The sequence below is a fragment of the Phyllostomus discolor genome, chromosome 8, assembly GCF_004126475.2.
Source record: "Phyllostomus discolor isolate MPI-MPIP mPhyDis1 chromosome 8, mPhyDis1.pri.v3, whole genome shotgun sequence".
Lineage (NCBI taxonomy): Eukaryota > Metazoa > Chordata > Mammalia > Chiroptera > Phyllostomidae > Phyllostomus > Phyllostomus discolor.
Genome location: NC_040910.2, coordinates 6,326,233 through 6,353,352, shown reverse-complemented (window position 1 = coordinate 6,353,352; position 27,120 = coordinate 6,326,233). Strand labels below are relative to the sequence as shown.

Genomic DNA, 27,120 nt, shown 5'->3' with positions numbered 1-27,120 from the left:
AGGCTTCTCGGAAAATGTCTGGGAAGAACAAACAAAGGGAAGAGCCGTCTTACCAGAACATGTTATTAAAGTCTCAGGGGTAGAAAAATGAAAAACATAGCAATCGTTTAAGGAAATCTAGGAGCTTACATTAACAATCTGCGGATAAGGGAGATCATCTTCATAAAAACTGAAACCTGAGAAAATGAAAACATCGTCGGATTTATCTGTGTTAAAGTGAAATTTTGCCGGGTGGTAGATTCCGTACATAGAGTCAGTAGGCACCGACGGCAAAAAGTGGGTTTGGGGAAAACATTTGCGGCATGCAGGACAGACCCAGGGTTAGTGTCTGAACATTCAAAGAGTTCTTATAAAAGAATCAGCAATGTAAATAACCCACTGGGAAAAATAGGCAGAGGATATGAAGAGAAGATTTAAATATGACAATTCGCATGTCTAGCAAACTTTTAAAAATATGCTTAAAGCCTCCAGTAATCAGGGCAATACAGTTAACAGTGAGATGAAGGCGCAGGCATCAGAGCAGGGAAGGAGAGAGCTTTCGGACGCGTCGCTGGGGGATTTCTGCCAGATGCTGTTCAGTGAGGACAGCGAGCACAGGAAAGGGTGGTCTTAGTTTCAATAACAAAACATTACGTTTAAAAACCTGTGGAATCAATGTGTACATACTGTGCATATGCATTTATGTGTGTATATGTATTTGATTTTATGAGCTTGGGAAAAATACTCAAAGAGTATATCAGTAAGTTAACATGGGTTATCTGGGTGGGAGTAGGAACTGGGAGCCGACCAAAAAGGAAAGGGGGGAAAGAGGCCATGTGAATGGAAATAACAATGCATTCTTTAAGGGTCTGCTTTACAACATCATCATGTAACTATACAGTGCACTATGATACTACATTATGTTGTAACTATACAACACACTGTGATACCATAGAAACACATTTACAACATCGTCATGTAACTATACAGTGTACTGTGATACTACCGAACGTGTAACATAGAGTCTAAGTTTCTAGGTGTGGTCTCAGCCCCACTGCTCATTAGCCATTTGACCTTAATCAAATGCTTAATCTCTATTAATATTGGTTTCTTTGATCTTCTTTAAAATAGAAATAACAAAATCTATGTTGCCGACTTTTTGTGCTAATCAAATGAGAAAATACATGTGAAAATAACTGGAATGCTGTTACTGTAATAGGTGCTCAGTAAATATGCTATCTCCTTCCTTCCCTTTAAAAATGTTTAACTTTTAGTCCTGGCTGGTGTGGCTCAGTGGACTGAGTGCAGGCCTGCAAACCAAAAGGTCGCTGGTGTGAGTCCCAGTGAGGGCGCATGCCTGGGTTGTAAGCCAGGACCCCAGCTGGGGACACCCCAAAGGCAACTGATTGATGTATCTCTCGTGAAAGATCAATGTTTCTCTCCCTCTCTTTCTCCCTTCCCCACTCTCTAAAAATAAATCTTTACAAAAGATATTGAACCTTTACAATGTGATTATTAATTTTTAGATTATGTGTAGCAATTCAAGAAGCCAACCAATTAAGAGCAGAAAAAACACATTTGGAAAACCAGACCAGAGACTTACAAGCAAAGTACAATGAATTAGAAAATGAGAAATACGAAGCTATTCTAAGAGCCAGAAATAGCATGCAACTCTTAGAAGAAGCTACCCTGCAAAAAAACCAGGTAAGAACTAATTAACATGTTTATTAAAAAATAAAATACTATCTGCCCATGTGACCTAATAGTATGGGAATTTATAACTACAGAAAAAACACATGAAAATGAAATTGCTATGTTCTCCATTAATAAACACACATTAGTGACAATAAGACTTAGTATCATGGCCATCTGAGAGACAGCCTCCAGCCACCTGCGGCCTAGTGCCTGAGCACGCCTGTGTCCGGCCACACTGGGCGCCCACCTCGGGGACATTCCGAGGTCCCCATCGCTGCTGAGCCACCAGCTACCGTCATCGGCCACCATGGGGACGATCCCAGGCCTGCGCCACAGCCGCCTTCCCCTGTGCCACTGCCACTCCACAGCCCACCCCTCAGCCCGCGTCATGGTGCTTTGTCCACCCTCTTGGCCGCAGAGCCTGACCAGCAAGTGCTGATGCCTGCACCTCTCGCACTGTGTCCTGCGCCTCACAAGGTGGGGACCCCACCACCCCACCGCCACCTCCTTAAGGAGTGTGCCAGAACTACCACTGGGAATGCCAGGCCGCCCTCCACAGACACACCGACCTGGAGCCCCATGCCCCACCCACCTGTACCTGCCCACGGCCTCTACTTCGACCACCAGGAAGTGGCCTTGAAGCCCTTCCCTACCTTGTGGCAGCGGAGGGAGGCATGGGAGCCGGTCCAGATGCTGATGCCCCTGCAGAACCAGCGACAGGGGCGCATCCGCCTGGGCGGTATCCGGGGTCCTGACCAATGTCACTGGGGCGCGGCCGGAGGGCCATGAAAAACACCTTGCAAATGGAGAGGATGGTGAACCGCAGCCTGCTCAGTCTGTCCCACCTGGCTACCATCAGGAACCACGCCCACCTGTGTGATTTCCTGGAGCATCCCCACCTGCGCCAGGATGTGAAGTCCATCAAAAACTCGGCAGCAAATCTCATCAACCTGCCCAAGCCTGGGCCCCGGGAGGTAGCCTGGCACAGTCCCTCTTTGCGAACTCACCCGGGGGGGCAGCAAGAGCTGAGCCTGGGCTGCCTTACTGGTAGCCACGGGGTAACTTCCCTGGTCGCCGGCTGAGCATGCCTGTTGCCATATTGCCCTTCAAACGGTTCACTTAAGTTTTTATGTTCGAGTTTCATCATTCCTCCCAAAAGTTATTGTTTGCTAAATAAGTAAAGGTGTTTCATAGAGAAATTTTTAAAAAGACTTAGTATCATAAAATTTGATACAATGTCAGCCCTCTCCCAAAACTGACGTGTGCACGTCAGACTTTTCTTCTGTCTGCAGCCCTTGCGTAGCTGATCTGCAGCCCCGTCATCTCACGCTCCCAGAAACCTGCTTCTGCACCTCACTGCGGGAGTCCCCGTATCGTGTTCGGTTGAACCAGATGAGTCTCACTCATCCTTACTTCCCCTGTATCACCCACACGATTACTCTAATAGAGCAGACACTTAAATGACAGGAATGAAATTTAGCTGCACAGATTTATCAACTGGGGCCCTTATGCCACTGTTTTCTTTCACGCTAACAATTGATGCCTAGCCGTCACATATCATATTTTTGTCTCTCACCACTTCCCTGTGAATGGTGTATAGCTTATAGACATCATAAAGGACATACTCGGATACCTGTTTGTAGTGTTGCTGCCTTCCTTCTGTGGGGATCTTTAAATCATTAATTCATTTAACCAATATTTATTGAGTACCTATTACATGTATAATACCCTACTGGGAAAAATGGAAGTACAAAGGAAATGCTTTATTTATGTTTTCCTTTCTTACGTAGGGGAGGGTTTTCCGAGAAACCTATTAAAAGTGAAACAAACTATAATTTGTCTATTAAGAAGCTAATAAGAGATTAAAAGACATAATTATCCAATTTAAACCGTGGGAATGCTAATATTCCCATCTGAATTCTGCCTCAGAATGGTTGAAAGGCACAAAATAGACATAAAATGCTTGGGAATTTTTCTTAACACCTAACATGGCTTTAAAAAGAAATTAAGAGCAGGACACCACTGTTTCCCTTTCCCCTCGGAAGCCCAGACTCGGGGGAAGCCCAGACTCGGGGGCGTCCCTAGCGCCAGGCGGTCAAGGACGACCCTTGGTGTAGAGCCGGTGCCCAGGGAGGCTGGGAACAGCGCCCCCTGCCTGCCCCTCACGGCTCCTCACCCCAGGCCTCAGTCCGCAGACCCTGGCAGAGGCTGCTGATGGCTGCAGGGTGAGGCCCCCTTTTGACTCACTGCATGACCGTTAGAGGGCTTCTGCCTTCCGCTCCCGTCCAAGGAGTCCCGGAGCCTTTCAGCCCGTCGCACAGGCAGACAGGAAGGACAGCCTCGAGCAAATCTCTCACCACGCTTCCCCCTTTCCTCGTGGCTTGCTCTCCCCCCAACAGGGCTGCCACATCAGAACAGCTGTGACTCTTCTCAGCTTACCTGTTTAAGCAGGAGGGAATTCATTAAAGTTTGGTTTTTTTTAAAGACAGAGATGGGAATGTGTGCGTTATCTTTGGAAGATAGTAAGATCCAAACACAGGGCCACTTACCACGTGATGATTAAAAAGAGAGAGATGCAGTCAGGTGGAAAATTGGAGCTGTTGCAGGCTCAAAAAGATACCTGGGCAAGGGAGGTATATTTGGGAATTGTCGGCATGTAAATGATATTTAAAACCATGAGAGCGGATTAGCCCACCAAGGGTGGACGTGGATGGAGCAAAGGGGCAGGGCCCGAGTCTCAGGCCGTCTGGTAGCGAAGAGGCTGAGGGGAAGCGGAAGGAGCAGCAACACAGACGGAGAAGGACTGGCGAGTGGGTTTGGAAGAAAGCCAATGCTAGGGTGCACGAAAAGACCAGTCACAAAGTAAAATGAGGGAAAAAATAGTCCAGCATCTCAATTTAATCTGTCAGATTAAATGACTACTCAGAACGGACTCCTGAGCCATCCGTGGGGCTCATGGCTGCTGAAAGCCTGAGTGGGAGAGTGTGAGGGAGAAGGTGCTGAAGACAAGGCAGTGGGGGCGCCAGAGGGCTTTGCTCCCCAGGAAAGCACAGAAATGGGCATGACTGACATCGGGCTGGGATGATACAACTAGTTTTTAGGTGGGAAATAATAATGATTGGAAGGATGGAAACACATCAGGAGCCCTGGCTGGTGTGGCTCAGTGGACTGAGTGCCAGCCTGCAAACCACTGGGTCACAGGCTCAATTCCCAGGCAGGGCACATGCCTGGGTTGTGGGCCAGGTCTCTGGTGGGGGGCGGGGGGTTGAGAGGCAACAACACACTGATGTTTCTCTCCCTCTCTTTCTCCCTCCCTTCCCCTCTGTCTAAAAATAAAATCTTTTTTAAAAAATATACACATCAAGACAGAGCAGTTCATCTCTACAGTGATTGAGGTGTGAGATGACAGGGGACTTAATTTTAATAGTGAAAACCAAGGGGGAATCCAAGAGGCTTTTCCAAGAATGTAATATCTAGACTTGATGACTTATTTTTATATAGGGACTGCAGGAGAAGGAAAATTCAAAAATGATCCTAAGATCCCCAGCTGTAGAGATTAGAGAGTGATGGAGTGGATTCCAAAGGAAAAGAGTCCATCTTCTGTTAGGACAGGACCAGGTGAGGAGGTCGGAGGAAACAGGCACCGTTCAGAACCTAGGGAGGAGCTCCAAGTGGAGACGTCTCGGGAGTTTAGAGCACGATGTTTGCTTTCAGGAAGGTAGTCCGAGGATAAGTTTTTACCCATTTATTATGTCATCTTTGTTAACAATGATGTCATCTACAATAACTTGGAATGCTTGTTTTCTAAAGGCTCTGCTGGAGGAGAAGCAAAAAGAAGAGGAGATAGAGAAAATGAGAGAAACGTTTTCCCAGGTTGTCCAAGATGCTGCCGTAAGGACCAAGAAGGAAGTAAGGTGTTTTTAATTACCTTTAAAATGTAAAGTCTCACAGCTTAAGATTAAAGACTACCTAAGTGTTTGCCGTGGGGACTTCACTTTCAGCTAAATGCATCCAGTGTGCCAAATTTCAAATAAAAATCATCTCGGGACAGTGGCGCCTACTATTTGTACGGAGTGGGCCGGCGGGGCAGGGCAGGGCAGCAGGGAGAATTGTGAAGGGTAACATGCCCCAAGTGTAAAGTTAAAAAGGCTCAAAACGAAACTTAGAATGCGTAAGAAATAAGAAAACCTGTTGTCTGCAGTATCTTAGGGCGTCTGAGGACAGGTGGAATCTGGCTGAACCTGTTACTTTACTGGTAAAGAAACTAAAACCCAAACAACAATTAAAATTAAAAAACAAAGAAAGAAAGAAACTAAGACCCCTAAGGGGTCACCGACTGACCCCTCGAAGTCACGTTCTAACCGAAGCCAGAACACAGCCCCCCGCCCTTCTCCCTGCTGACCTGAGCCCTGCTGTTTCAGTCACATCATGCTGGTGCTTAACCCAGCCTGTGAATTGTGTGGTGGTTTGCTATTCTGTTGTCTAGACGAAATCTAATATTTTTTGTGTTAAAGCAATAAGTTGTTTCTTGGTTTGAATTGTGAGGCTTATGAACGTTAAAACTGTCTTGGAAATAAAAGTTGGCTTCCATCTAGCAGAGACGGCAATGAGATACATATACTTGCCTTTTCCTCTAGTTTAGACAGGAATCTCTTTGTCAGTGGCGTGGTCAGTTTTGGTAGTGCGATGTGAGATCAGGGGGAGGAAACGCAGAAACCCCCCCTGAGGCGAGAAGACTGAAATGCGGAGTAATTAAGGAACTAGCATAGGGCTCCGCCTCCAGGAGGGAGTGGAACCGGGATATGAATGCAGCCTGCTGGTTCTTGAGCCATGCTCTCAGTCACAGTAATCTGTGTCCATTTATTTTTGGAAATGTCCAAACCCACACAAGGGCTCAAAGAGCTGTACAGTGAACACTTCTTTACTCCTCACCCTGATAACCCTTAACACTTTGCAAAATCCATTCCCTTTTGCCAAACATTCGCTGAGACTATAGGCATCATAACACTGGACTCCTAAGTATCTTGGCCTCTGTTTCCCCAGAAAAAAGTACGTTTTACTGCACAACTACACTACTATTACCACACCTTTTTAGAAATCCACGTTACTTCAATACAATCCACAGTCAAATTTCCCTAAAATATTCTTGGTTTTTAATGAAAACCAGCAGCAGTTTGGTTTTCTAAATCCAGGATCCAGCCCACCATTGTGTGCCTTGGCATTTGGCTGCTGTCTCTGAAGTTCTCACCAGTTAGCCACAGCGCCCCGCCTCCCCCTGTAACAACGAAGAACCCTTCGTAGAACCCGGGCTGGCTGTCTCTTCGAGCATCCACGTCCGGGTTCACGTGACGGTTCCTGCTCGATGGGGCCCAGGTCACTTGTGCAGAGCGGTGTGTCACCTCCTCCTCCAGCACGTCAGGGGGCTGTGATGTCAGGCTGTGCGCGGGTGATGCTGAGCCTGACCACATGGTCAGGGCGGTGAGACCAGATGTGTCCGCTGTAACCTTAATCGATAATTGGGGGAGATATCTGAAGACCATGCAGGCAGTTGTCCTTTTCCACCAAAATCTTCCATCCAGTGGTTTTGGCACTCAGTGACAGTCCTTGCCTCAAATAAGTATCATATGGATTGATGAAGATGACAGTATTCTAATTCTGTTATTCTTTCTGGGTATGTATGAGTTGTCATTTTTCAGTAAGGAAGTACCCTGCCCCGTTTTTCAGTACCACTGTGGGGTCACGAGTATTTGTTATTTGTTACGTTATATTGCCACCGGTCTTTTTCGTCCCTGAGCTGTCTCCCTGGCTCTCTTGCATGAGTGATGTTTCTCTCTCACCCTGTACTTTCCCTGCCCCAGACCTGGAGTCAGTCAGTTCTTCTTCAGGAAGCTTTGGTTGTAATTTTTTAGCTTGACATTTTTGTCAGAGGCAAGATTTAGCAAAAGCAGAAATTTGTAGTATAATTTTTACTGTAATATGAACATTAAAATGCTTGCCTACATAATTATAAAGACTATGCAATAATTAACATAAATTATCAAAAGCTGATACCCTTTTCCTTTAAAACGAGCTCCTAAACACCTGAAGCTAATATAATATTGTATGTATGTCAACCATGTTTTAATTAAAAATAAATTGAATAAATAAAGTAAGTTACCTTCCATAGGATGGTTGGATACACTGTATATTCCTCCACTGGATAAAATACAGGTGTTAACTTTTTTCCTGCCTAGATTTTTCCACGAGCAGTATTATTTCTCACTGAGGTAGACTGAAGTAAACTGGTTTTTAAAAGCCTCATTAGTTAAAAAAGTGTTTTTATCAAAGTACTCATGATATGGGAAATCCTCTAATTTTCTAGTTCTAAAATAAATTCACATTAGTTTTATGATTGATGGAGGTTATCTTTTGTATGAATCCTTTAATAATGTCTGTAATTTTTCAAGTATTGTGTTCTCTACATTCAGTCCGAGACTTTCCGCAAACTTGAGGTATTCAGCTGCCCCCTGAAATCTGCTTATCTCCCTCCCTACATAGTCTCAACAGGCATCTGTGTGCAACCTGTTATGTCTGCGGAGCCACACATTAAGGGAATTTACAGAAATGTAAAATAATCCCACTCTTCTCAAAGTATTTTAATTTTAGAAAGTATATTTACTTTTTATAAAAATCAATTGTTTGTGTTAACCTGTAATAACCTTAGTTATTGTTATTTACGTTGGGGTCAATAAGTAAATATTTTGAAACTTTCTCAGTTTTCATTTCTAATATGATGAATTTCAACAGAAAGAACCCATGGCAAACAAAAAGATCTTGATTTTTACAACGTAAAAGGGTCCTGGGCCCAAGTGCATGCTGCAGACTGTCCTTTGCCTTGGTCTGCCTCCCGCCTCTGTCGCAGAACATTCCAGACTCTCTAACCCATCAGGCGCTTGCATATCTTTTATGCCCTAAAAGTTACCGATTTTCTATCAAAATTATTATCTTAATTGTGTATGTTGGATATTATTAATTTTTATTGTAGACCTAAACTATTCATAAATATTTTAACTTACAGATTACAAACACGAGAAAACTTTATAACATCCAGATTTCTCGACTGACAGAAGAGCTTTCAGCACTGCAGATGGTACGTTGGGAGACTGTGTTGATTTTGCTTCTGAGGTTGCTTGTTTGAAAAGCCAAGGTGCATATTATTGGGCATGAGTTCATTCAAAAGTTTCTTTTTAAGACAAGAACTATGTTAGATGCTTTAAACAAAAAAAGTAAAAATCAACGTAAACATGTTATCTGCAGTCTTGGAACTTTCAGCCTAGCAGGAAGGATGGGTGGCGTCTGTCATGTTTGACCACCTGTCCTGACACAGGACGCACTTGGTGCTGTTGGAGTGGCCGCCACAGCCGCTGCCACACACTGGGTCCACGCATGCACGCGGGACCGGAGAAGGAAAAAGTGTACGTGCCAGTGCAGAGGGGAGAAGACAAGTCTCCCCGAAGAGATGCTTACCGAGGATGAGTGGGTGCTGGGGGAGAGCAGACAGGGTATTTGTGTGACTAGAGATGGACGAAGTAAACAAATTTAACTTGAAGATTAATGGAATGGAATTTAATAAGCTTGCTTACAGGAGAGTAAAAGTACAAGCGTCTCCAAAGTTGGGAAGATCTCTGATGGATTTAATCACTCCTGAAAGGACGCAGAAGTCTTTTCCTCATTCTGCAAACTCTGTAGCAGACAAAGTCAGTGTGCGCAGGTGCTGAGGCTCACAGAAACAGGACACTGTTACCTTTTGTTTGTTTAATGCCATTTATTTTAAGGATATAGTAACGTTAGGTAAAATTAATGGGATGCAGTGTGGCTAATTAGTCATGTTTAATTCTCTGTGGTTTTTCAGTTTTATTTTCTCTTCTCTCACCTGCTGTTCTGCATGTTCTCTTGCGTGGAGTGATTGAGCTGTCGGAGGACTAAGAACTCTGAGGAAGGTCCTGCCTTAGTCCAGGATTACTTAGTGGATTGTAAACTCCAGAGGGACAAGAACATTTGCCCTTTCTGTTTTCCAAAAAGAGCATGTACTATTTTTAGGCCCGCAGGGATTTTAACTTTTACCTCTGTAACCACCAGAGCTATGTAAACTCACTTTAGAGTAAAAAATTATAATTTCAGGTTATTTCAATATATGTTTTCTTAGAATTCATAGTAAAAAAATCTAATACATAGCTAAGTGGATTTTTCTATAAATGTTAAATATTATCTGTTGATTCCATAGGGAAAATGGCACTGACTGAAAAAGTGTGTGTTGTTGTCTGTGCGTATGATTTTTGTTTTCCTTGTTTGTCCATTTGTTGCTTCCAGTTTTCTGTCCCACGTATGAATGAAATCATGTAGTTCTTAACTTTTTTTTTTACTTATTTCACTTAACATGATATTCTCAAGGTCCATCCATGTTGTCATAAATGGCAATATTTTATCTTTCCTTATGGCCAGGTAGTATTCCATTGTATATATCACCCTTGTAAATCCAGTAAAAATAAAGGAAAAACGTGTTTAAATTAAACATTTAGAAATACATTTAAAGGAAGACATGTTCAACTACTTTTTTAAAAAACACGATTTTCTCAGGAAACTCAGGCTACAGATTGAGAACAAATATTTTCAAAAGACAAAGGTCTGTTATCCAAATTATACAGAAACTCCTAAAACTCAACAATAAGAAAACAAGTAACTCAATTTTAAAAATGGGCCAAAGACCTTAACAGACACCGCACCGTAGACGATGCACAGATAGCAAATGAGCAGATGAGACGATGCTCCACCACGCAGGCCACAGGGAAAGGCAAAGTGAAACCACAGTGAGAAACCACCCGTCACGCCACACAGCTGCGGGCACGCCCGCGAGCCTGGCCCGGGCACAGAGCACCAGCCTGGCAAAGATGGGGGGCGGCAGGGACTCTCATTCGTTGCCAGTGGGAATGAAAAATGGCGCGGTCACTTTTTTTATCAAAGATTTTATTTATTTATTTTTAGAGAGGGAAGGGAGGGAGAAAGAGAGAGCGAGAACCATCAATGTGCAGTTGCTGGGAGTCATGGCCTGCAACCCGGGCGTGTACCCTGACTGGGAATCGAACCTGTGATGCTTTGGTTCTCAGCCCGAGCTCAATCCACTGAGCTACGCCAGCCAGGGCTGCAGTCACTTTTAAATGTGGTTTGGTGGTTTGAAGATACTTTTGGAGAAGTGAAGATACTTCTGCACATGCCCCAGTAATGTCACTCCGCTTTAGGTGCCCAAAGGAGTTGAAAACAGGTCCACACAGAAACCTGCACATGACTATTTACAGGAACTTTTTGCATAATTCCCCAAATTTGGAAGCAACCAAGACTTTGTTCACTATGTGAATGGGTAAATGAACTTTTCTTTTTTCATCAGCGTGGCCCTGATGCCCTGATAGAGTAAATGTGGCATTCCTGGTACGAACAAATCCCCTTCCTTCTCCGTTTTTCTCAAGGATTTACCCATGCACGTATTTACAGTGTGACTTGAATTTACAGGAGTGTGCCGAAAAACTCAGCCAAACTGAACGAGTCATGAAGGAGAAAAAAGCAGTGGAAGAAGAACTAGAAAAGGTAAAAAGAAAAAGGAAAAAAATAACTGCCTAAAACCCCACTGCAAATGCTCAACATCACTGTCTGCTTTCGTCACACTCTCCACTAGCAACCCCCATATGTTAAGTATTCTCCTGGTGAGTGTTTTTATTCCCTTGGCATGCATTCAGAACCCACCTTTAAATACTGGTATTGTCTGCATACGGTTCTTTATAAGAAGAATGGTCACGTGATTTGAACTTTTTAATTAAAGGGATACATTTTATGAAGTAGCTATTTTCCTTGCTTAAACCTCAACCCAGTGGTAAATTTTATTTTGTCTATCTTTTTTAAATTTTACACCAACTCTTACTGGGTTTAGGCCATCTATAAATATAGCAAGTATATATAACCCGAAAATTATAGCACTGCTATAATTTTTACCTTTAAAAGTACAGATTTTTATTTCATAGTTAAGAAAAATATGTAGTGCAGTGCTATTTGAGAGAAAGTATTGCAAGAAGCCCATGGCTAAATTTTTTCTTACTTAGAGAACTTCCTTCCCATCAGCAGTGAGTATCACACTCTCTGCAGGCGCCTCGGGGGAAAGAGGGAAACTCAATCGGGTTCAGCATGCACTGGCCCCGTGTTAAAAAAGTGAATGGTAGAGTCAAAGTTTGGTTTTTTTTTCAAAGAGGAGCTATATAGCATAAAAAGCACATGATGTATCTGTATTACTGACATTTAAAAAATCGTAACAACATTGAACATAAAAAAGAGTCATTGACAGAGCACACCATCTGGTGTGACCCCACCACTCACCTCCACGGCGGATGCCTTCTCAGTGTTCGTCAGTATCTGTCCCGTTTAGATTCCACCTGCCGCACGTCAGGGCCTGGGGTGAATACTCAGTGTCACGGACGTTGGTTACGGAATAGGCTCTCGTGGGGAAAACCAGCGCTACAAGCGGAAGGCGACAGGTGGAGGAGACGCAGCTCCCTGCGCTCCCACCGTGCTCCTGCAGACCGGGGTGCGCAGTCCCGTGCCGCCCTGCGGGTGGGGTCTGCCCGCAGCAGCACGATGTGCGGAGAGGCCGAGTTTCAAGTAGAGCAGGAGTAGCAGCAGTCTTGTCAGTGGGCGGAGACCCAGGTTGCTGGTCCAGGCCGTCTGGACTCGAAGGGGAGCTGTGTGGGGGGTTGGTCTGAAGACGTGAGCCGCCCCGCGCCTGCGGACCTGGCGGTTCCGGGCATGTGGGAGCCCCTGTGTGGTGGGAGAAGGGCCGGTCTCATGGGAAGCTGAGCCTGGGCACGACCACTCCTACAGGTCATTCCCGCCAGATGGTTGTCCAGCCAGCACGGAGTGGGGCTTTGGAGTCACTTCCAGAAAGTTCTGCGCATCGCATCACTGCACGCGTCTGTGTTTTTGAATATGCAAATACAGAAGTGACTTGTAGGGTCTTGTTCAAGAATCAAAGCAGTTATCTCTTAAATGGAGACATCTAGAGTACTTTTTTATACTTCAGCTGTTTTACATTTTTTAAATATTAAAACGATTGGAAGAATTTACAATGAGCATGAATAACTTCAAAAATAAGTGGTTATTATTTTATGTCAGCTTTTAGCATTGTGCATGTGTTTTGTAAATGCGAAACAACCAGATCAATTACTAGTATGTTCTAATAGGTCACAGCGAAAACAGGCAAGCCCGTGGTCATGGGTTTGGGTTTCTCGTCATTGATTTCACTTCCTACGCGTGTGCTCTCTGAGACCCCTCTCTTCTGTAAGGTAATGCACATGTGAGCCTCTTCTGCAGATGTACCGTGAGGGCAAAGGAAGTGAAAATCTCTACAGAAAACTGGAGGAGATGCACCAAAGATGCCTGGTTGCAGAGCGTTCCAAAGACGATCTTCAGCTAACACTTAAGACAGCAGAAAATAAAATAAAACACCTCGAAATAAAGTAAGATACTCTCTAGGATTGTCTGTGATAATACTTTCAGAATGCATACAATTTTTGATAGAGTACGTTTTTATAGGACTAATAATTAATTATATTTTATGTTTAAAAAAACCTGAACACTAAAGAGCTTCTTTTTTTTTTCCAAAATTATTTCTGAAGACTAATTTCTTTTCTCTAAGGAAGGAAAGACTTAATAGTACTTTATCATTTTGCTTGAACTTTCTCCTTTCTGGCAGTTAAATAGGATGCATATATGCAATATCATCCTTACCTTGTTTCTCTGCTAAAAAACTAGGAATCGAGTCACGAGGCTTGATCTGATCCAGCGTTTATCTCGTAAGAATTCTTCACAGACAGTAGCGTGCTGGACCTCTGTTGGGAGGCACGTGCGGCGTGGCTGGTTCCGATCTCGGCACTGTCCTGATCTCAGTGCCCTTTGGTGACTGTTGTCTAGACCCACCGTTCCATGACAGACTTCATCAGCTGAGGCCGATAGAGAAAAAAAGATCTACAGTATTTATCAGTGGGGAACAAGGGCCCTGTATGGACTAGGGAATGTTCACAGCAGTTGATGACCTGGGATTGAGAAGATGGAGATTTAAAACGAGAGGAATAAAAATTAGCAGTATCTATGTTTGGAGGCTGTGCCACCCAAAAACTTATTGTCGAGGAAGTTTAAAGATAACATATTCAGCCCTGGCTGGCGTAGCTCAGTGGATAGAGCTCGGGCTTCGAACTAAAGCATCACAGGTTCAATTCCCAGTCAGGGCACATGCCTGGGTTGCAGGCCATGGCCCCCACCAACCACACGTTGATGTTTCTCTCTCTCTTTCTCCCTCCCTTCCCTCTCTAAAAATAAATAAATAAAATCTTTAAAAAAAAGATATAACCTATTCAAACTATGATTAAATAAGAAGTTTGTGGAACGAGAGATTTATAAAACCATTTCTAAGACATAGAAACATATGAAAGAGGTCTTGCTGTAATTTGCTAACATGGTCAGCGAATGCCTTTCTGTGGAGCTGACTGATGGAGTGAAGGAGTTTTGATTAGTACCCACTTCTCCTCTCTTACCACTCGCTTCAGTTTGTCCCCTTGACGTCCTGTTTGCACAGCGATGCTCAGTGCTCGTAAAAATTTGCAAGAGCTTTCACTCACATTTTCTGGGTGAGCGGTGACAGTTCGGTTTGTCTGTTCCTTGCTATGACTGCCGAGTTGAATGTGTTTTCCCGGCACAAGATAGCATCGTGACCCCACACGGCCGAGTCTCCGGTGAAGAGAAGTGGCTCGGAACAGAGGGGCAGAGTCTGCACTTTAAGTTTACGTCTCTCTTGTTTTCTCCTTAACCAGTTCCTCGGAAGAGATATCGCGCTGCCAAGAAATGATCCAGAAACTTCAAAGTGCCTTGGAGTCCGAGAGAGAAAACTGCGGGCTGGTCAGCGAACAAAGGCTGAAACTGCAGCAGGAAAATGAACAGTTACGGAAGGAGATGGAGGATTTAAGGAAGATTGCTCTGGAGGCTCAGAAAAAAGCCAAGTTAAAGGTACTTTCCGACGAGTCCGCGTTAAATACGTACTTGTGAAAATCCACGTGTTGAGAGTATCTAGGGCCAAGTAACACATTTTTCAGGTCTTTTTTTTTTTTTTGCCTTCTTGTCAGGTAGCACTAAATCATAATGCAAAGCATTAACTGGTTTTTTCTGTATGGTAGAAGTTGGAAAACGTACTCGAAAATGATTGCTTTCACTATCCACACACAAAAAATTCTTTCCCAGCCAGGAAGGACACGGATACTCCTGCCGAAGCAGCCGCAGCAGTGCTAGCGGAACTATAGATTATTAGATAACTGTACAGGCTGCCTCTCCCGCCCTCCACACTCGCCCCGGGGACCGCACTCGCACACTGGCTCTACAGGGGGCCCCATCAGTGTGCTCTGAGAACCCCTCCCTGGTGGCCCGAGAATTCCATGCTAGGGAGAAGGCAAGGGTCCACGTCTCCCCCAGGAAACCCCCCTTCTCCTCCCTCTCACTTCTCCCCTCTGTGACACTGACGCGCTCAAGCAACAGGAGCGTGACCGTCTGTTTCGGGGGACTCGCAAAGCACGGGAGTTTACCAGCAGCGTTCTGCCGCCGGCCTTGCCCATCATCCAGTGAGACTTCTGTAAAAAGTGGCATTACCCCTTTGTGATGGGCTGGCGACGCTAGTGTCTCACTTCGGTCTTTGTTATTTGGGGGAATCATAACAGTCACATGCAGCCAAGTTAGTCTCAACATATGTTTATTGAATAACTCCTATTACCAGTATTCGACCCTGTGTTCACTGATACAACCTTGAACTCTGAAAAGGAGTTTGAACTTGATGCTTTAGTCAGTGGGAAATCTTTGAACGACAAGGGAAGAGTTGTACTAGAAGATAGTAAGGCTTTATGAAGCTACAGTAACTAAAAATGTATAATCAACATAAGAATAATCAGTGTGATCACTGAAACCAAATAGGGTCCAGGAAGAAACCCATCTTTCATAATCACCTCATTCTAATAAAGACACCAGTACACTTCATTAGGGAAAGAATTATCTTCATAATAAGTGATGCTAGGCCGTCTTTTCAAAATAGTTAGTTGACCCTTGTGCCATGCATGCACATTAATTTGAGTTGCCTTGGATACCTAAATGCACAGTATAAAGCCGTGGAGCTTCAGGGAGAAAAATCTTTACGTCCTTGAGTAAGAAAGAATTTTTTAAACAGAACACAAAGCAATAATCATGAAAACACAGATGATTGGATTTCATTAAAATTAAGGACATCAGAAGACACCAAGAGAATGAAAAATGGAAGAGAGTATTGTGATACATACAACCAAAAAAGGACTTATGTTAGGAATATAAAAACTGCTATCAGTTAATAAGTTATTAATAAGGACATAACAGGCATCTCGTTGCCATAAATGGGCAAGACTTAAATAGGCACTTTATAAAAGAGCCTATATGAAAACAGGTTCAATATCATTATTTATTGGGGAAATGTAATTAAAACTACAATGAAGTACCGTTACATACCTGCCAGAACGGGTAAAACTTAAAAACTAACAATATCAAGTGTTGACAGAGTTGCAAAGCAGTTGGAACTGTCACGTGACACTCTGGGAGCGTGCATTGGAACCACCACCACCTGCAGCGTGTCGTGAGGTTGGACTCACGTGTGTGTGCTCACATACACGTAGCATGTGCTACGCCAGATGATCCTGGCCACACACAGACAGAGAGAGCACTTGGTTCTCTGCAGGGCGGGGCCCAAAGGGAGAAGGCAGGGGGACCGTAAACGCTTACTCCCTGCCCAAGGTTCTGATTCCATCATTAGCGGGACTTTTGTTACCTGTAACACCGGCCTGGGGGCCGTGACCCTCAGCTTTCCCAGGTCGCTGCAGACCCGTCCAGCTTGGTAATCGGAATTACATCCACTGAAGGATCTGGGGTTTGTTTAAAGACTGAATGTTGACTCCTAAACGCCATCGTTTGTTCAGTCGGAGCTGTGCTTTGACAACTTCACTATGTTTCAGGTCCTAAAGATAAAATAGTCAACAAAAAAGATGTGGTTCCCACCCTTAAAACCTTAATATTTGCATGGAGGGGCCCACTTGAAACATCTCCTCACAAACTGATGAGTACGTTTTAGGAGGCGCACAGGGCTCAGTGAGAGTGCATACGGAGGGACCTGACTGCTTCCATGGTGAGAGAAGCACCCAGCAGAAGCAATGACAGCTCCATCCTAAAGTTGAATAGAGTAATGTGGGGGACCCCGTCCCACAGTGTCCCCCAGAGTCACAGGTGAAACAAGGCTACCAACGCAAGATCTGCTTGGGGAGAGAAGGCTGGCTAATCTCTCCAGGGAGAGGAGCCTCGAGGTCCTTCCTCCTGAGGCTTCTATTGAGAGTGACACGTGCAGGGGTGTACGGCAAGCATGCCGAGCTCCCCCCTCAAGGTCTGAAGGCCGTAGTTACAGAAAACAGATATTGTCTATAGATGACAATTGAGGAAGCTCAGAGATCTGCCTCAGATCAGGGCCTGTTAGACATGTCTATGCCAGGGGGTCGTCAAGGCATGGTTCATGATGCTAGGAGTTCTCTCCTTCTGCTTTAGATGTAGATAACAGATTCCTGGCACCAGGGCCACACAAAGCAAAGCGAGCCTCACCGTTGCAATGCATTCTTCAGGCCTGATTTCCCACAGGAACCCTCGGTGCTGGCATTGGGTCATGCCTGCCTCCCAGCATTCCCAGCATTCAGGTCAAGTCTTACAGGCCATCATTCAAGGCCTGGCTTGCACAGGGCTGCAGTTCCCGACACCATGCAGAGTGGTCCCCAGCAGAGTAACTAACCTAAGCAGAAGGGGAGAGGTTTTTCCATGCCAAGGGAGCGTGGGAAAGGATCCAAGAATGGGAAGGCATTATGGCAGGAACGGAGAAAGAAGGGCCGCAGTGGCGTGGCACAAGCCGGCAGACGTAGGCAGAGGCCAGGCCCCAAAGGGCCCCAGAGCAAACAGGTTTTCCGGGTGGTGACAGGCACCTACCTTGGGAGGCAGAGTTCTGACACTGTGTAGACACATAGATCACCTTTTGGTACATATGGGAGAGAGACAGACAGAAATAGACAGTCCCCCCCTGAGATACCAAAACCATGGCTTCTCCAGAGGAAGTGCAGGTTAAGGCAGGGAAAGAGGGGGAGTATATTGAAATCTAAGTTTTCAGAATGTAATAATTCAAAAAGTACTAGAATAGCAGGAGTCAAGGAGCCTCAAGAGGCTTGCCCAGCAGTAATGCAATACAGAGCCAAGCAATCAATATTGCTTTCCAGTGCCTGCATTCATAAAGTCTTACATTTCTGCCCCCGCCCTCCTCGAGAAAGCAGATGTAAGCGTTCCAGGAAGCCCGTGGCATTCAGCAGGGGCAGCGAGGACAGGCTGCGTGCAGTCTGCCCTTGTGCGCCCGGCCTTCTGCTGGTGGTGGGTCTTCTCCGGGGTCTCTCAGCCACTGAGAGCATGAACCTTATCAGTCACCTGGTAAGATCGGGGCACTTGTTCATTCTTTTCTCAGTTTCGAAGGAACCTTATTGAATGAATTACTAGGAGCCGTGCCAGCTAGGACCATTTTCCAACTACATCGCTTTAAAATACCACAAGGTAGTCATTCTTTATAATATTTCTTTAGGGTAGCAAGGTAGAGATGTCCTGAGAGTGCACCAAAGGAGCTGTCCTCAGAGCGTTTTTCCCAGTTGGCTCGGGGATGGTGATAGGTTCACTCTCCACAAATACAGGAGAAGGCGATTCATGACGTGCCTTAGGGCATTGAGGCTTGACTCTCCGCCTGGGTCACAGCTGAGAAGCATCCAGGGTATCCCAAGAACATTCGCTTGTATGCTCATTCTGCATTAAAAGGTGCTTGTAATGACATACATTACCTAGAAATATACTGGACTTACTTCTATATGAGATTCTCAAAGTTGTTACAGCCTTTTTTTCCTGAAAGAAAAACCCATTTATACTGTAACTAAAATGGTAAAGGAATTCCTTTATGTGATACTCTCTGACTTGGTGAGGCCCTTGTGAAAGACCGTCGGGGCGGAGCTCCCGAGTTGGTGGGGGGGCGGGGCTGTGCCTTGCCCTTTGTATCTCCTCCCTCCGGCTGTTCCTGAGCCGCATCCTTTAAAATAAACCAGTGAACATTTTTTAAACGGCTCGAGTAAAAACGCAACTCTCAGTGACAGAGAGCATGCACATTTGTTTTGCGGATTCTGGCGACAAACGTAAAAGTAAGTGATGAGAGCAATTTCCCATCATAGAAGACGCTTTGTTACTGCTGGCACTTTAAGGTGTTGGGAAAGTGCTGCGAGGAATGTTGGTCCATCGTAGTTCTGGCTCCACCGGATGGTTACTGTAATACAGAGTACGTTTTCATCGGTGACCAGGACAAACTGTAAACTTAATTTCTGTATGGATTTCTCATCCAAGCCTTTGTGTGCCACAGACAGCCCAATGAGTGGTCCCATTTGTGTGTATCATTCATCGGTCAGTATGTCCCTGAGCACAACAGAAAATGAAGAGAAGGCGCTGTGCCCATTTTATTGCCTAGGTCAGCACGATGGAGCACGAGTTCTCGGTGAAGGAGCACGGGTTCGAGGTGCAGCTGAGGGAGATGGAAGACAGCAACCGCAACTCCACCGTGGAGCTGAGGCGGCTCCTGGCCACGCAGCAGAAGGCGGCCGATAGGTGGAAGGAGGAGACAAAGAAGCTTACCGAGAGTGCCGAAACGAGAATCAGTAATCTGAAGTAAGTCCACTGTTCGTTGTTGGATATATTTTACAGAACAAATTAACCTTTAGTTTAAGGTCTGTGCCACAATCTTTTTGTAAAAATGTGGAATTCTGGGCCTTGTACTTATATTTTTTTATTCAGAAAGGGTTTATTGAACTATTGTAAAAATATTAAGCATTGTAAACCAACATTGACATTGTCTATTATTTGCAAATTTTATGCATATTCCACAAAACATGATTTTTGATTGGACATGGCAGTTTAGAATCTTAATACTATTTTCATACAAGTCTAGCATAATAATGTTCTGCAACTGCAACACAGTCTGTTTGTCCTGCAAGGACTAAAACTTTGGCTCCCTGGCCCTTTCAGAAGAGGTTGGGTGCCTCCGCCCAGAAGAACATAAGCTTGAACACTGAGTGGGGTGGGGTGCTGTGGAGCAGGGCCCCCACCCCAGGCCACGCACCAGCGTCTGTCCTGGCCTCTTAGGGACCGGCCACGAGCAGAATCACCCGGGTTCTGCCTCCCATGTCCTCGTGGTCATCCCCACCCACCCCTCCCCGCCCCACCTCCTGCCCCATCTTCCACCGAAAGGTCAGGGAGCGCTCCGCGAGCTGAGCGGCGAGACCAGACGTGCGTGTCCCACAGACGGACCGTGGCGTGGGGAGCCACGAGGCTCTCCAGGGCTCGGCCACCGCTGGTGCACCGGCGTCGGCTGCTTTTCCTCACCACCAGCTCACGGTCAGAATGGCCTCAGAACTCTTTGCTGTGTTTTTGTCTCTTTAATGTTTTTGAAGTGTTGGGAGTTTTTAGTGGATTGATTAATTTGAGTAACCTAATATACCTTTAGTGGATTCAAAAAAATACGGATATTTTTAACGGGGTATCCCTTTAAAAATATCCCACCTCCCGTAGCACCTCGATCGATGATGATACTCCGTAGTGAAGGCAGGGCTTCGGATGGCTTCTTTCTTACACGGACGGTGCACGTGTCCGCGGTCAGTCACGCACCCTGGAAGCCGGAACCAACTCTAGCTGCAAAATAAATCCATGCAGACTGTTGCAGGGAATTAACATTGCGGTTATATGATATATTACTTCTCATTAAGAAACATTAGCAGTTAATTTCAGTGTTATTTCTTACCTAAAAGAAATACACCTCATACCCTTGATTTTTAACCACAACATTTTGAGTGAGCTGTAGTGAGGCCAGAGGCAGAGGAAGAGGAACCAGAAGGAGTTTCACAGTCCCTGTACTCAGGGCTGCCGGGGTGAACACCTTTACTGTGGTTTCGGCTGGAAGGCGCGGGGCAGGGCGAACAGGTCTGGGCCTGGCCCACCGGAAGCACTTCAGTGGGCTCGGAGGCACGGGGTCTGGCCCCGGCTGTCTGCTGTCCGAGCTGGGGCAGGGCCGGCAGGTGCGCGGTGGTCGGAGTGTGAGCGCCGGAGGGGAGGTGGTAGGCGTGTGAGCTGAATCAGCTGCTCAGGAAGGGAACCGACCGGTCTCTAGTGAGGGCCTTGAAACAGAATCAAGACAACATTTAAAAACAACTATTTTACCTTTGAAGCAAGTGATGGTGTAGTGTCCTAGGCCCAGGATATAAGGGTATACATTATTCTAATGGGCCAGAAGTGTCTAACTTTGATGTTATTTGTATCGCAATGTTGAAATGGAAGATGAAAAAGTTTCTGTCATATTGGCTGAGATCTTAAAAACATCTTGAAAAATGTAGCAGAATTTGTACCTGTGCTTCTTGCTTACTGAGCGTCTGAGGATGTTCTGTGAAGATTTGGCATCCCATTTTCTAGTTTGGCTTTGATGACTAGCAACTATAAATCTACTCGGGCAAAGCATTTGTCACTTGGCAGATATTTTGTGCCGAGTTGAAGAGAAAGGGAGGACCAGCCCTTCCTGGGTCCTATCACATTGGATTTTTCCATAGTTCCCAGGAAAAAATGAGTAAATAAGCTTTAACTTTACATTCTCATTATATTAAAAATAACATGTAGATTACTGAAAATATTCATATATTAAGCCTGTAAGAATAGAAGCTCATGAATATTTCATCCATTTGCTGTATTTATTAGTAATCTTGAACTAAAAGTGCCCCCATTTGCTTGGGTTTGGGCTTTCGGTTCCTCTTTAAAAGTATTTGGCACTTGGCTGTCTGTGCCTTCACTCTACTTCCTAACCCTTCTCTCTCTCCGGGATCACTGCTCCGCTGTCTGGGTGGTTTCTGGAGCCCCCATCCTTTGTCCCTGGATGCCACGTTCCGCAGTGAGCCAGAAAGAACTTTTATGACATAAATCTTGTGAATTCACTCTCTCATCCCTTCCCACCCACAGTTAAGAACAAGTTGGCCATAGGCATATTCCAAACTGGCCGGTATACATGTTCCCATCCCACTTCTCACCACCTGCTACTTTTTATTACTCTCTTCTACTTAAGAAATTTTTAGAGCCCCGGACAGGTGTGGCTCAGTTGGTTGGGTGTCGTCTCAGGGCACATGCCTGGTTGTGGGTTTGGTCCCCTCTAGTGTGTCTCTCCCTCTCTTTTCCCTCCCTTCTCCATTCTCTAAATAAATCTTTCAAAAAAAATTTGTTTTAGGTAAAAAACTCCTACCACCTTAAGGTCCCTTTATTATAATTAGCATAAGAAACTAATGTTACCACTTTTAAAGATCAAAATGACGCCCAGACCATCAGTCCTTTAAAAACAGCTGCTGGGTACCACACCAGCCAGTTCCGTTTTGTGGAACCACAGGGCAGTGGTGGGAGGGGCCCCAGGTACTGCAGTGACTGCTGTGCCCAGCGCGGAATCTCACCTGTTAAGGACAGCAGCCCTGACAGACAGACGAAAATTCCTGCCATTGTGAGACTTCACAACAGGGGAGACAGGCAGTAAGAGAAATGAAGTGTGTGATGTGGCCATGACAATTGCTAAAGAAAAAAAGCACGCAGAAAAGGGCAGCAGGCAGTGTGTGCATTTTCACAGGGAGCGCTGTTTCAGACAGCTCAGCGGGGAGCATCATCCTCAGCTCTCCGGCCCCTCTTTCCCTTCTTCCTTTTGCCAAACATCCCCGGTTAAATGCACACTGTTGCCCAGTCTGTGCCGTCACCCGTTCTGCCCACGGGTGACGGCTGGAGAAAAACCCAGCTGCGCTGGTGGTCTCACTTTAAATTCATGGTCACAGAAGGAAGGGCCCCTTAGCTGCTGTGCAGTCAGCCTGTATATTCTGCTCTCCCTGGTGACAGCCGTGCCGTCTTGTCTTTCCTCAAACCTTTCACGACTCCTCCCCGTCATCACTTTCACGTGAGAACCTCAGCTCTTTCTCCGAGAAGAGAGGAGCAATCGGAAGGGGTCGTCCGGACTCCCACCACTGCGGTAACAGCCTGCCTGCATCCTTTCCCGGAGACTCTGCCGTGGCAGCAGACAGGCCGCGTCTGATTGGCCAGACCGGCTGCTGCAGTGGGAGGCCAGGCCCTTCACCTGCCCCGTGGGTTCCCTCTCTGCTGTGCCTCCTTGTCGGAGTCTCAATCATATACAGAGAATCTTTTCTGAAAACAACTTTCCATAACATAAAATGCCTAACATAGCAACATGTAGTGGTGAAATAACCTGAGAGAGAAATAAGTAGAAACAACTCACGGACTACACAACTCCAAGCAAGCCAACCCAGCTTCCGAGGACCACCCCCATGCCGATGAGACCCTGCGGTGTGAGTCTGCCCAGACTTGGCCCCGGCTCTGGCACCTGCGGTCAGGTGTGCGAGCAGCAGCCAGTGGATGGCGGCCCTGCCCGGCCCAAGCGGTCAAGCAGCGTTTTGTACTGGACTCCGGTTGTACAACGTGAATCCAGGAGATACAGTGAGGACTGTTTTCACTCTCCAAGAAAACCAAGTCTTGGTAGACAAGCTTCCAAACCCTAAATGAGTTGAAAATACCAAATTTCCAGTAAGTTAGCGTTTTTTTTACCTCCTAGAAAAAAAGGAAATAGAGTATTTACTTCAAAATCAAGAGACTAGTACCATCACTTGACACTGAACATGGGTAAGGGTATTGTTTTTATTCATTATGCAGTATTTCTAAAAATAGTTTTTAGCATCAGTCCAAAAATTAACAAACCTCATCATTCTGTCAGAGACCCTACATTCTAGTTGGGGACTTAAACTGTAAAGATCTCTACTAATGGAGGTGTACTTGCTACCAAATTTTTTGCAATTTGATCTTTACTTTTAGTGAAATTCGTTTTACCATTTCTATGAATTTGAATTCATAGCAAACTCAATTTTTATGTCATTGCTAAGGACTTACAGTGTTCCCATAGCTTATTAAGCAATGTTTCAGAATTAGTATGAACTTTTCAAATTACCCGCTTGGCACCTAACTGAAGGCATTGTGATCATTTGCAGTTTACGTGGAATCCTAGAATGCTGTGTGTGTCCTCCCAGAGTAGTCTCCACCCTTTATGCAGGACTCTGCATCTGACAGGGGCCTGGCCCGCAGCCCAGGCATGCGCCCTAGACTGGGAATCAGACCGGCGGCCCTTTGGTTCGCAGGTCCATGCTCAGTCCACTGAGCTATGCCAGCCAGGACTGGAATGTCAGTTTTAAAGCCTAAAAATGTTCTCCACGGTGTGAGTTGCTGACTTAAGATCTTCCCATAGAAGTCGGTGGGGTATATAAAAAGGGATTAAGCAAAAATAAATAAGCAAACAAACAACCCTCATCACCAGAAGAAAAGAGGGGTGGGAGGGAGGTAGGAGAGCATAAAGGGGGAATAAATAATAGTTACAGACATGACTTGGGGTGGTGAACACACAATACAGTCTACAGGTGATGTATTATAAAACCATACCACATAAACCTGTATTTTTATTAACCAGTGTAACCCCTATAAATTCAGTTTAAAAAAAAAAAAACAAGCTAAAACCATAGCTTCTAATCCAAGGTCTGCTCCACAAATGTATGATTATGTATAAACCACTAATTTTTTCCAAGCCTTTATTTTATCTTCTCTAAGAATAAAAACATTCAGTTGCTATGGTTATTTATGAAATAGTATAAATATCAAAGCATCTCATAAACTGTAAAACATCATGCAAACATTATATATTATCAGAAATATTCTGTACTCATATTTTTTATTCTGTACTTATATTTAATTGCCTTACTCTCCCTGTATTGCTAGTCTTCGACTGTCTGAGATATTTGCAACATCCTAATTTTTAGTTTTCATCATGATCTTATCCCTTGAAGTTCATGTGGATACTAATTGTTATGACTGCTTTTCCTCTGCCATTCCAGTTCAGTGTAACACAGTTTTTAAGAAACCCACAACTTCATAGAGAGAGAATCCTTCTCTGAATGCCCTTATTAAAGACCAGAGAAAAAGAACCAGATTTTTCCAACCATTGTCTCTCTTGCCTAGGTGACAATTTGGTCTTTGTTCCAGGGATTGAAACACTCTTTTTATTAAGTTTAAAAAAACCCCGTGTTCCGTGGCATTTTTGGTAAGTTGAGTAGGTTAAGGAAGATTACTTAAAACCAAATTGGTTATCAAAAATAAATCAGTTACACATTTACATCCTTGAAATTTTTAGATTTAGTCATTTTCTTTAGAAATCTTTTAAAAAAGGAATAATTATGCTTAAGTTGAAATAAATATTTCTTGGTTATATGATAATTTTTATAAAGTTATAAAATTGTGAGAACATTATATTCTATCAAGGTTTCATTGCATATACAAGATCTGTCCAGAAGGTATCCAACCATGTAATATGACAAATAGAGACATTTATTGCAGAAGACACAAGAAACACTGTGCATAGGACAATGATGCCTCAGTCCCCTTCCAAGTAGACACCTTGGGACCTCACACAGTTCTCCCAACCTCCATCAGCTGCCCCGTCGTATTTTCCTGAATCTCACTGACAGTCTGAAATCTCTTCCCTTTCAAAAGTGATTTTAGTTTTAGGGAAAGCCAGAGGTCTCAGGGTGCCATATCTGGGCTCAGTGGGGGATGAGTCGCCTGGGTGACTTGATGTTTCACCAAAAAACTGCACGAGACGTGATGCATGAGTCTGCACATTGTCGTGATGAAGCTGCCAGTCACCACTTGCCCATAGCTGCAAACCTCTGAATCATCCAAATAGTTTCCGCAGAGGAGTGTTCAAGCTTAACACAAAACTGAATACAGATTTGTTGCTCTACTCATTCAGTCATTTTGAATGCAACAGCCACACAATATATACGCTCACTCAATGGCGTCTACCGCCCCCACTGACCAGTACAGTGAAGTCATCATGGTTCACGCATGTGCAATCCAGTCCACTCTCCTTGGCTGCCAGGTCACATCATTGTTGCACAAACTATTAACAGTGGCAGGACTTTTTCTGGACAGACCTTGTAGTTGGGTTTTGCACAGGAAAATCTGGGTTTTACAGGGCATACTTAACTTTTATTTGACATGCCTGCATCGGTTGGTTGAACCACAGGGTTGGAAGTGAATACATTCCAACATACTAAGAGTTTCTGCGCATCTGCTGTGTCGCTGAAAACGTGTCCATATGCTCTGACATGTCAAAACTAAAATGTTTACATTCAAAACAGAAATATTTTCACAAGATTTTGCATGAAGACTATTTGCATTCATAAAAGGGTTGAGAAAATGTATTTATTTTCAGCATGCAAGGAGGCAGGCGGTGCAGCGTCACAGGTAGGAGCACTAGCTCTGGAGTCAGTCCAGCCCGAACTTGAACCCCACCCAGCCCAGCCCTTCACACTCACCTGTGAGCCCCCTGTGTTGGTGTCAGTTTTTATGTATGTGGTCAAAAATGTGGAAGGTGTTCACTCCGTGCCTGACATGTGAAATATTTAGGAAGGAACAGGAAAAGGGCTTGGGGAATAGCCTTGGTAAATGCTAAGGGATTGCCTTATCCCAAGTAAACCAAAATGTAATGCATGAGATACACGTATGAGGAGCCTACGTGCTTATTTCATTTTTAATTGTACAAAAAATGTACTAGGTCTAGAAAACACCAGATTTTGGGCGAGATTTACGTATCTGTGACTTGCATCCTCTTTGGAGACCTAAGTCATACTGAGGCACATGTACGAAATCAAGTCACAAATCTTTCCACAATAAAAAAGTATCTGCTGAAGTATTTTCTCTATACTTCACCTGTTGATTATAATACAGAATTGCATGACAGCCAGAGTTTATCATTATTGAAGTAGGAGTTTACGTTTATTCCAGTGAAAAGTGGGTCGCGAACGCGATGCTCTCCCCTGGACGCCTGTGCAGTAGCTTCCGCATCGGGCACTAACCAGGGTTAGCTCGGGACTGCCCCAGCAGTGCCCCAGGCGAACTGCTGGATGGCATTCCTGTGTCTGTGGGAGCGGATTCACTGGTTTTCCGTAGAAATGGCTTTGCTTTGGTTTCGTTTTTAGAGTGATTCAGTGACACAGCACAAGTCTTCGGTCCACTGTGTCTCTTATTAATGATGAATTACAAAATAAACTACAGAGCAATGTATTGAAAGATCTAATAGTCATCTGACTCCCTGTAAGGGATTTTCTGTATGTGCCACCAGTTTAGGCATTCTGC

The 27,120-nt window shown here is 44.8% G+C and overlaps 1 protein-coding gene across 1 annotated transcript in view; it reads left to right on the top strand.

The window, feature by feature from the left end:
• The window catches only part of SCLT1 (sodium channel and clathrin linker 1), a 92,713-nt gene that overhangs the window by 45,539 nt on the left and 20,054 nt on the right, over nt 1–27,120 (top strand). The window contains exons 12-18 of the mRNA XM_036031818.1: nt 1,506–1,683; nt 5,485–5,583; nt 8,732–8,803; nt 11,218–11,292; nt 13,063–13,208; nt 14,559–14,751; nt 19,331–19,527. Coding sequence (XP_035887711.1) covers nt 1,506–1,683; nt 5,485–5,583; nt 8,732–8,803; nt 11,218–11,292; nt 13,063–13,208; nt 14,559–14,751; nt 19,331–19,527 — 960 coding nt within the window. The remainder of the gene's footprint in view (nt 1–1,505; nt 1,684–5,484; nt 5,584–8,731; nt 8,804–11,217; nt 11,293–13,062; nt 13,209–14,558; nt 14,752–19,330; nt 19,528–27,120) is intronic.